The 9935-nt window shown below is 45.8% G+C and overlaps 2 protein-coding genes across 4 annotated transcripts in view; one reads left to right on the top strand and one right to left on the bottom strand.

Annotated features, from left to right (window-relative positions):
- Window positions 1–163, bottom strand: part of WDR62 (WD repeat domain 62) — a 63951-nt gene extending 63788 nt beyond the window's left edge. The window contains exon 1 of the mRNA XM_006171685.3: window positions 57–163. Within this exon, the coding sequence (XP_006171747.1) occupies window positions 57–150 (94 nt within the window). The 5' untranslated portion in view covers window positions 151–163. The remainder of the gene's footprint in view (window positions 1–56) is intronic.
- Window positions 164–841: 678 nt separating this feature from the next.
- The window catches only part of THAP8 (THAP domain containing 8), a 16865-nt gene continuing 7771 nt past the window's right edge, over window positions 842–9935 (top strand). For all 3 annotated transcript variants that reach the window (XM_006171682.3, XM_006171684.3, XM_006171683.3), the window contains exon 1: window positions 842–973. In XM_006171682.3, the coding sequence (XP_006171744.1) occupies window positions 891–973 (83 nt within the window). In that variant the 5' untranslated portion in view covers window positions 842–890. The remainder of the gene's footprint in view (window positions 974–9935) is intronic.

The following is a 9935-nucleotide window of genomic DNA, read 5'->3' as shown; positions in this document are numbered from 1 at the left end:
GGGGGGTGGTGCCCCCCCCCGCCGCAGGCAGAGAGGGGGGACCGGGGGCGGAGAGGACAGACCCCTCCGTGCCGGAACTCCCGCCATGACAGATGGCAGCTTCTCGACCGCATCATTCCGCGCGTAGCCTCCGGGCCCTACGGCCGCCATCGTCGCTCCGGAATCGGACGACCGTTATACTCCTTAACTGCCGCAGCCGCCACGACCCACTCGAACAGTGAACCGCCGCGGGAAAGCCGGCGCCACTGCCCATTGGACGGACGGGGGCACCGCTCTGGCCAATCTCAGGGCTGCCGGGCGGCACTTATGACCAATGGGCGCTAAGAGGCGGGGCGGAGTGGATGGACTGGTGGAGCTACAGCTGTTTGAGTTTTGATCAAACTTCGTGGTGTTTTTCATTGTTAACTGAAACCTACTGAAAGCTTTAACTTTCAGGAGGTTAAGGCCAGAGCCTCTACCTCGCTTTTCGCCATACAGGGCGACAAATAGCCGAGTTGTAACAGTTGCCCGGATGTGAGTGGAGGGTGGAGCGAAAAGAGACTGACAGGCCAGTGGATTTGGTTGGCGCAAGCTCAGAAACCACTCGCCAAACAGTCCCGACACCACCTCTCCCCCAACACGTGACGATGATCAGGATGGAGAAAAGCCGGTTTTGCGCCGACATACGGGCTTTTCCCTATTCGCCACGTGACAAGGGCGTAAGCCGCGGTAACGCAGAGGGTTGCGTAGTGCGCAGGAGCTGTGGGCTTTTCCCCCGTCACGTGACAAGATATCAACGACGTCACGTGAATCAGGCGTAGAGCGCGCGGGCAGGGCGGGGTTCGGCGGCGCCTGGCGAGTACGAAAGTGCTACCCCCTGACCGGGCAATACGCAGCGGGGTTGGACAGCCATGCCCAAGTACTGCAGGGCACCAAACTGCTCCAACACTGCGGGCCGACTGGGATCGGATAACCGCCCAGTGAGCTTCTACAAGTGAGCGCAAGCGCGGGGCGGGGCTTGGGGAGGCGGGGCATGGGGAGGGCGTGGTCATGTGAAGGGCGGGGCCTGGTGGTAAATGCAACTCTGCGGGGCACCCGGGCTAGTTTGAGCGTGTTAGGGAGTAGGGTTAGAAAGGTGAAAAGTAGGTATTCTCAGGAGTAAACCCTGCGTATACAAAGGTGCAAATATGTAGATGGTTAACTAAAGGGAGTGAGCGGAGGAGGGGGCGGGATCCGTAGGGAGAAGCCATTCTGCAGAAGCCCACTTACCGCTCCTAGAATATGAGGCATCTCAAATTCACAGCGTCTGAAACTGAGCATCTACTCCTGTCTCCCTAAAACCTTCCAGTCTTCCTGTCTTAATAGCTTGTTCCATTTTTTCGTTGCTCAGACTAAAATCCTTAGTCATCCTTACTACTACTCTTTCCTCACACTTAAGAACATCAGCATGAGCTTTCAGATAAAAAAAATCTTCCCTCCCATTTATCTGGCTGAAATAACAGACACGGAAAAAGGCAGCTCAAGAGTTCGTAGGAAAGCACCCGTTTCTCTCAGGGATGACGCAGATGTAAAGCGGCAGAACACCCCTTCTTCCAGTGACTGTTGCTTTCTTACTCTTTGGGAAAATTTATTGTCTAAAATCAGAGATTATCACAATTTTTGTTCTTGGCAATTTTATCAGTAGAAATGAAACATCTTACTTTTGCTTGGAGGAGCTGAATCACTTTGATGAAGAAAAGCAGCTTCAATTTACAGTCCAGGTTCAGGACTTCAGATAAAGGGTTTCTAGACAAGTTATTTCACGTTTGTCTTAACTGTATTGCTTCCAAGGAGACAGGACCATGGGCTCACTTCATGATCCAGACCTGTCATTGGCCCCTTTACACAGAGTCCCAATTTGCTTTGAACTCATTCAAACACTGCTTCGCTTATATTTCACCCAAATTTGACGTCCCTCCAAACCAAAATAATACTAACTTTTCCTTTGTTTGGTAAGACTTCCTACAGAATCTCTAGTGCATAGATTCTCTCATTGCCATAGTAAATAAACCTGACTTTGTTAGACTACAGGTTTGCCTTTGCGGGTCTTAACCTACGTGGGCTAGGATATATTCCTCATCTAGTCCATCAGCAAATCTTGTTGGCTTTCCCTTTAGAATCTAGAATTTGATCACTTCTAACCTGCTCCTCTCACCCTACCCTGGTCCTGACCATTATCACCTCCCAAACAGACTATTTTAGTAAACTCTTCACTGGTCTCCCAGCTCCCACCCCTGCCCTTCACCCTAGTCTGTTCACCCAATTGTTCACCTTCTAGGAATTCCCTGAGAAAACCTCAGCATGCTCTGGGCCAGGTGATACCAGGAGTGGATTGCTGGAGAAGGACCCTGGTGGGAATGCCTGTCACCCTTTCTATGTCACTTTCATAGAAAAATAAAATAAATTAAAAAAAAAAAAAAAGAATTATTTGGGACCAGCAGATGGCTTAAAAGTTATGTTGCTGGACTCCCACATGGCCAACCACAGTTTGAGTCCCAGATCTGGTGACTTGAAACTCACACTAGGCATGTGTGTGCGTGTGCCCAAAGTCCTGAGAGGAAAATGGAAGAGAATGGATTTTGGGGTGGCCATACCCCTGGGGGATGATTTCTCACTTTCTGTCTCTGGCTAATGTATGAGCCCTATAGCAAAAATCTCTCTTAAAAAAAAAAAAAGAATTATTAAATTTAATTAATTAATTAATTAATTAATTAATTTGTAGAGGTTTTTGCTATCAGGCGCGTGCACTCCCCAGAAAGACAGAGAGAGACAGAGAGACAGAAAGCAAGAAGTCACCCACCAGGGGGGTTGGCCATGCCATAATCCCTTCTCCTCCATTCTCTCAGGATCATGGGCACACATGCACACGCACCCAGTGTGAGTTTAAGCCACCGGATCCGGGCCTTGATCTGTGGTCGACTACAGGGGAGTCCAGCAACATAGCCATTATGCCAACTGCTGGTCCCAATATTGTTTATTGTTTTTTAATTTGACCAGAGAGAGAGAAAGTGAGAAAGGAAGCTGCCAGGTTCAGACTCAAACCAGCGTTGGCCATGTGGGAGTCCAGCACCTTAACTACCATACCATCTGCCAGCGCCTAAATAAGTTTTTTCAAAAAGGAAAGAAAGGGCCTGCTGGTGGTGTGGTAGTTAAGGTACCTGGATCCAACATGGCTGACTGCAGTTTGAGTATCAGACCCAGTGACTTGAAAAATCACACTGGGCATGTGCATGCATGCCCAAAATCCTGAGAGGGGAAGGGATTGCAGGGTGGCCATCCCCCCTAGGGAGTGATTTCTCACTTTCTCTCTCTTTCTCTTCCTCTCTCAGGCGAGTGCATGTGCCCTATGGCAAAAATCTTTTTAAAAAAAAAGAACAAAAACCTACAAAGTTTACAAGAGCTGGTTCCCCAATACCTGTACAAGTGCATTTTCTTCTTCCTGTCCCTACTCTGCTTTAGCGACACTGGCCTGTGCTATGCCATATTTCTTTAGCATGCCAGGCATGTTTTTGCCGCTGGGCCTTTGCCTATGCCATTCCCTGTGCTTTAAAAGTTCTTGCCTTGGGGCCAGCAGGTGACATGGTAGTTAAGGTGCTGGACTTCTGCATAGTCAACTGCGGTTTGAGTCATGGTGGCTTGACACTCATTGTCAGGTGTGTGTGTGTGTGTGTGTGTGCATGCACCCAAAATCCCAGAAGGAGAGTGTTGCAGTGTGGCCATCTCCCCATGGAATCGAGTTCTCATTTTCCCTTTCACTGTTTCTCGGTGAGTACACGCATCCTACAGGAAAAAAAAAAAAAAAAAAAAAACTTGCCTTTATGACCACTATCCTATATAAATTTGTAATCCTCTCCAAAACGCACTCATAATTCTTGCAGTTCGCCTCCTGCTTTACTTCTCCCTCTAGCACATCGCTATCTGGCATATCACATATTTGATGTATTCATTCATTGTTTCCCCCACTAGAATGTCGGCTCCATAAGACTAGGGAATTTTGTCTCTCTTGTTTCCGGGTGTGTCCCCAGTCTCTAGAACAGTGTCTAGCACATAGTGGCTGCTCAGAAATATTTGTAGGATGGATTGCTGAATGTGTTTTAGATGGGCTTATCAGGAAAACCCAGCAGTCCATTTCCCAGTTATTTTATTTATTTATTTTTTGGATGGATGGTGTGTGCACTCAACAGAAACAGCCAGCCAGAGGGACAGAGAAAGAGAGGAGAAAGCATCCTCTACAGGGAGTGATCTTGCCTCAATTCTTTCTCTTTTATCTCTTCATGCTTTTGGGATGTGGGATATAGATGCACACCTGGTGTGTTTCTCAAGCTAATGGATCTGGAACTCAAACCATGTAGTCAACCATGTGGGATCTGGTCATGGAGCTGACTGACCTACCTTGCCATCCTTTGAGGGACCTTGGTGCAGGGCAAATGTGTGCAGTGCAATTGTTATTATTTAATTGTATTTGTTGTCATTATTTTATTCTCAAAGTTGACTAAAGAGAGAAAGACAGAGAGGGAAAGTGAGGTCTGGGACTCGAACTGTGGTCAGACACGTGGGAGTCCTGTTGCCCTAATTACCACACCACCTGCTGGCCCCTGCAGTGCAATTTTTAAACCTAAATACATGTGTCCCAATTTGCTTTTTTTTAATTTTAAAGTTTTTTTTAAGAATTATTTAACTTTATTTATTATTATTATTTTAATATTTCCAGAGAGAAACATGGGGAGGGGGTGAGAGGGAAAGTGAGAAAGCAAGCCTCTAGGTCCAGGACTCAAAACACAGTTGGCCATGTGGAAGTCCAGCACCCTTAATCATACCACCTGCCCCCCCCCCAAACTTGCTTTTAAAATGGTAGGGGTACTTTCTCGCTATCTCTGTCTAGCAAGCACACACTCCCTATAGCAAATTAAAAGAATACTGTGGATGTTTACGATATGCCAATGTAAGTTTATCAATTGTAACAAATATACCACTTTGGGGACCAGCAGTTAGCGTAATGGCTACGTCGCTGGACTCCCACGTAGTCGACCGCGGTTCGAGTCCCGGACCTGGTGGCTATAGGGCGTGTGTGCTCACCAGAAAGACAGAGAAAGACAGGAAGAGAGAAATCACTCCCCAGAGGAGATGGCCACACCACAATCACTTCTCTTCCATTCTCCTCTCAGGATCTTGGGCATGCACATACATGTGCCCGGCATGAGTTTAAGCCACCAGATCCGGGACTCGAATTGCAGCCGACTACATGGGAGTCCAGCGACATAGCCATTATGCCAACTGCTGGTCCCTGTTACTATTTTTTAAAAATTTGACCAGAGACAGACAGATTTATTTGTTTATTTAATTCTATTTGTTGTTGTTGTTGTTGTTTTTAATTTGACCAGAGAGAGAGAGAGAAAGGGAAAGGAAGAAGGTAAGCTTCCCAGTCCAGGTCTCAAACTGTGGTTGGCCGTGTGGGAATCCAGCACCTTTAACCACCATGCCACCTGCCAGCCCCTTGTTTCTGTTGTTTGTTTGGTTTTTGTTTTTGTTTTTGTTTTTTAAGTTTAGTTACTTCAGGGCCAGCAGGTGGTTTGGTGGTTGAGGTCCTGGACTCCCACATGGTCAACTGTAATTCAGGTCCCTGACCTGGCAGCTTTCTCTCACTCTCTCTTTCTCTGGTGACCACAAATGCCTTATAGCAATTTAAAGAAAAATAATAACAATAAATAAAACTAAATAAATCTTTTTTAAAAAGTGTAGTTACTTCTTTCATGAGAGTAAAAGGCAAACAGAAAAAAGAGACATGCATCCCAGATAGGGTCTCGCACCACGGTCCACCCCAGGCTTTCTGGCCAGCCAGGATCATAGAGCTGCATGCCTGGTAGGGACAAGTCAATTGGGGGTTCTGAGATCACTCATATTGATCCAGCTTTGCTTGAGCAGTGTTTTACCACTGTGCCACTGTGCTGGCCTTTTTTGTTTGTTTGTTTGTTTGTTTTTAAAGATTTATTTAATTTTTATTTATTCATTCATTTATTTTTAATTTGACCAGAGAGAGACACAAGAGAGAGAGGGTGAGAAAGCAAGCCACCAGGCCCAGGACTCAAACTGTGGTCGGCCATGTGGGAGTGTCCAGCACCTTAACCACCATGCTACCTGCTTGTCCCCCCCCCTTTTTTTTTTTAAGATCATTATTTAAAGTTTAGTTCCTTTGTTTTTATACCACTGCCCACATTTTGTCCATTAACCTATCCTTTGGTTGTACCCTCCAAACACATCTCCATCCTACAACAAAAATTCCTAACACTGGCAATACAGTTATAAATGCAAATGAGAAAATCTAACTATTCAGAAATAAGGAAAAAAACTCCATTTGCAGACGAACTGCTTCTCATCCTATCCACTGTCACCATGTACTCTGGTCTGCCATCATCAACACTGTGATAGCTGCTTGCTGGTCTCCCGGCTTCCACATGCCTCCCTTGAACGATAGTAGTTTACTTAGAGGGCACTTAGTGTACGCCAGCCACTGCCCTAAGTGCTTTCCATAGAATAATAAGGAGAACAATGACAGCTATACCCAGTGGCCAGGTGACTTTCTAAAAATCAGTTCATGTCTTTGTTGACTCCCACCAACGTCTCACTTAGGCTAGCACATTTGCATCTAAGGCCTAGTCTGAATCATCTTGTAGCAGGCATCTAGCCAAGAGTTAATTGAGGAACAGTTTCTTTTTCTTTTCTTTTCTTTTTTTTTTTTGGAAAGGTTTTTGCTATAGGGTGCATGCGCTCACCAGAAAGACAGAGAGAGAGAGACAGAAAGCGAGAAATCACCCCCTAGGGGGATGGCCATGCCGTAATCCCTTCTCTTCCATTCTCCTCTTGGGATCTTGGGCATGCACACACACACACGCACAGGTGTGAGTTTAACCAGGTCCAGGACTTGAACCGCAGTCGACTACATGGGAGTCCAGCGACATAGCCATTATGCCAACTGCTGGTCCCGAGAAACCGTTTCTAAATAGATTCAGGAGAGGACATGGAGGCCAGGTGGGAAACAAAGTAAAACACTGAGGGAGTGACTGCCCGGAAGCATTTTGAGAACCTGCCTAGCAGCCAAAGAGAACATTGATGAGCTCTGTTTTAGGTCCTTTCAGGGACAGTGATAGTCATCTCTAATTGGAGGTAGGTAGGATTGTCAGTTTGGAATTGCAGCTGGCTGGCAATCACAAGTCCACAAATAAGAGTGACTTAAACAAGTAATGGAGTGGGACCAACAGGTGTTATGGTGGTTAAGGTGCTGGACTCCCACATGGTTGACCATGGTTTGAGTGCCAGACCTGGCAACTTGCTTTCTCTTTCTCTGGTCAAGTTGAAGAAGAAGAAGAAATAAAATCAGGGACTGGCAGGTGGCATGGTGGTTAAGGATACTGGACTCCCACATGGCCTACTGTGGTTTGATTCTCAGACCTGGTGGCTTGCTTTCTCATTTTCCCTCTTGCTCATTCTGTCCTTCTCTGATCAAATTAAAATAAATAAATTAATTGAGTTAAATAGAGTAATTCTTAAAAAATAATAAATAAAATTAAACGAATAATTCTTAAAAACAAAAATGATGGAGGCACTTGCTAACAGTACATGCCACTCCATGCTCATGGGGTCAGTGTGGTTCAGTTATGTCAACTCCCTAAATCTTAGTGCCTTATTGCAATGAAGCTATTCTTGTTCACACCGTGTCTTTGCAGGTCATTGGTGGCCCTGTTCTGTAGCATCTCCTGGTAAATTTTGTATTTAGAAGTGGCCCATGTCACATTCACTGGCATACTTTTTGACCAAAGCAAGTCTGTGTGGCAAGCCTCAGGTCAGTGGGAGTGGAAATGTGTGATCTCCATATGGGAAAAAGCAATAATGTTTTGTTTTGTTTTTCCAATGTTTTGAAAATAATACAACACAAGCTTTCTTTTCCCTCACATAAAATAATTAGAGGTACTAGTATAGCTATTCCACGGTGATCAGAGACGAGGGTCTGATCTTATCATCCTTAGGATATGGCTTCCATCCAAGATGGCTGCCTATGCCTGGACACCATGCCCTACCATTCCTCACTGGGAGGAAAGGGAAGAACGAAAGGAAGAGCAAAAAGAACTCAACTTGAAACTGAATCAGCCCTCTTTATAAGGCCTTCCCAGAAACCCCACCCATTGGCAGCTTCTTCATCATCGGTCACTCCCAATGGCAAAAGAAACTAGGAAACGTGGCCTTTAAGCTGGGCATTTAACCACCCTGAAGAAATTTTGAGTTATGTTAGTGAGAGAGAAAAGAACTTCTAGCAGTATATGCTACTCCATGCTCTAAAGATGACCAGATTAAAATAGCCTACAGAAAGGAGAACATTTGCTGTACACTCAAGATAGGCTTTTATATTTTTCTTTATTCATGATAAACAGGTGCATGCATGTGAGAGAGAGGCAGGCAGACAGAGGAGAGCACCCTCCATAGGGTCTGGTCATGCCACCATCTCCTCCAGACCATCAGATCTGGGGCATCTGCATACCTGCTTGGTGTGTTTCAAGCTGACCAAGCCGAGGATTCAAACCACAGTTGTCAGGTGGGATCCAGCTTCTCTTTGGCAGCTTGGTACCACTGCACCATGGAGCTGGTCCAGGTTGGTGTTCAGAGACGAATGTTGCCTATTATAAATGATGCTACTGGACTGATCCCATGGACTAGTGGTTAAGGAAGCCAATCCCATGTGGCTGATCTTGATTGAAATTTCAGCCCCAGCAGCTTGAAAAATCACTGTGTACATGTGTGTATGTGCCCTAAATCCTGACAAGGTGGAAAAATGGAGGACAGAGGATTGTGATGTGGCCACACACTCTTGGGAAATACTTTCATTTCTTTCTCTGTCTCTGTCTTTCCCTGAAGCACACACATACCCTCTCTGGGATTTAAAGGAAGAAAGAATGAATGAGTGAATGCTGCTACCCAAAAGAACAAAAAAGAATCAGACCAAATTAGAGGGAGGCTTCTTGTGATGCTCATTTTCCTCCTTTCCCTTTGAACTACTCTTAATTCCATTGACCTGAGCATCTCTTCCCATTTAAGGGATCATCCCAAGTGTCCAACATAACCCTGAAGCATTTATTGGCCAGAACTTAGTCATATGGCTACATTATCTGCAAAAGAGGCTGGAGAATCTTTTTTTTTTTTCAGAAAGAGATTTTTGCTATGGCTATATGCACTTGCCAGAGAGACAGACAGAAAGCAAGAAATCACCCCCTGGGGAAATGGTCATGACGCAATCACTTCTATTCTCCACTCAGGATCTTGGGCGTGCATGCACATGTGCCCAGCATGAGTTTTAAGTCACTGGGTCTAGAGCTTGAACCGCAGTCGACTATGTGGGAGTCCAGCGACCTAACCATTACACCATCTGCTGGACCCGGAAATACAGTCTTTTAGCAGGACATATGATAGCCTCAAATCCAATTGGAGTTTCATTAGTAAGGAAAAAGAGAGTGGCTATAGAGTAGTCAGTTGGCAGCCTCTGCCGGGAGGGGATGGTGATGGAGAGTGCTGCTGCAATGAATCTCTTATTGTATCCAGGAAGAATGGGGCGGGTGAGAACATTTGGATCCCAGAGGCCGAAAGGACTGCAGCAGCCAGACTTCCCTGGCTGTATGCCTGGGGTTCTGCTCTGAGTCAGCCCTTCTGTGCTCTTTCATCAGCTGCCCCACTCCCCTGCCTTTTGTCTGGGAAATCTTGCTCCCTATTTCTGTCTATCCCACCTCCTCCCCATTGGTAACCACTAGTTTCTTTTCTTTTTATATATTTATTTTTAGGGATTTTTACCATAGGGTGTGTGTGCTCACTGGACAGACAGAGACAGAGACAGGAAGAAAGAAAGTGAGAAATCACCCCTATTTTCCTCCATTCTT

Source organism: Tupaia chinensis, unplaced genomic scaffold, assembly GCF_000334495.1.
Source record: "Tupaia chinensis unplaced genomic scaffold, TupChi_1.0 Scaffold149922_1, whole genome shotgun sequence".
In the NCBI taxonomy this organism is placed as follows: domain Eukaryota; kingdom Metazoa; phylum Chordata; class Mammalia; order Scandentia; family Tupaiidae; genus Tupaia; species Tupaia belangeri.
The sequence above is the reverse complement of the archived record's forward strand: the minus strand, read 5'-3'. Positions and strand labels throughout refer to the sequence as shown.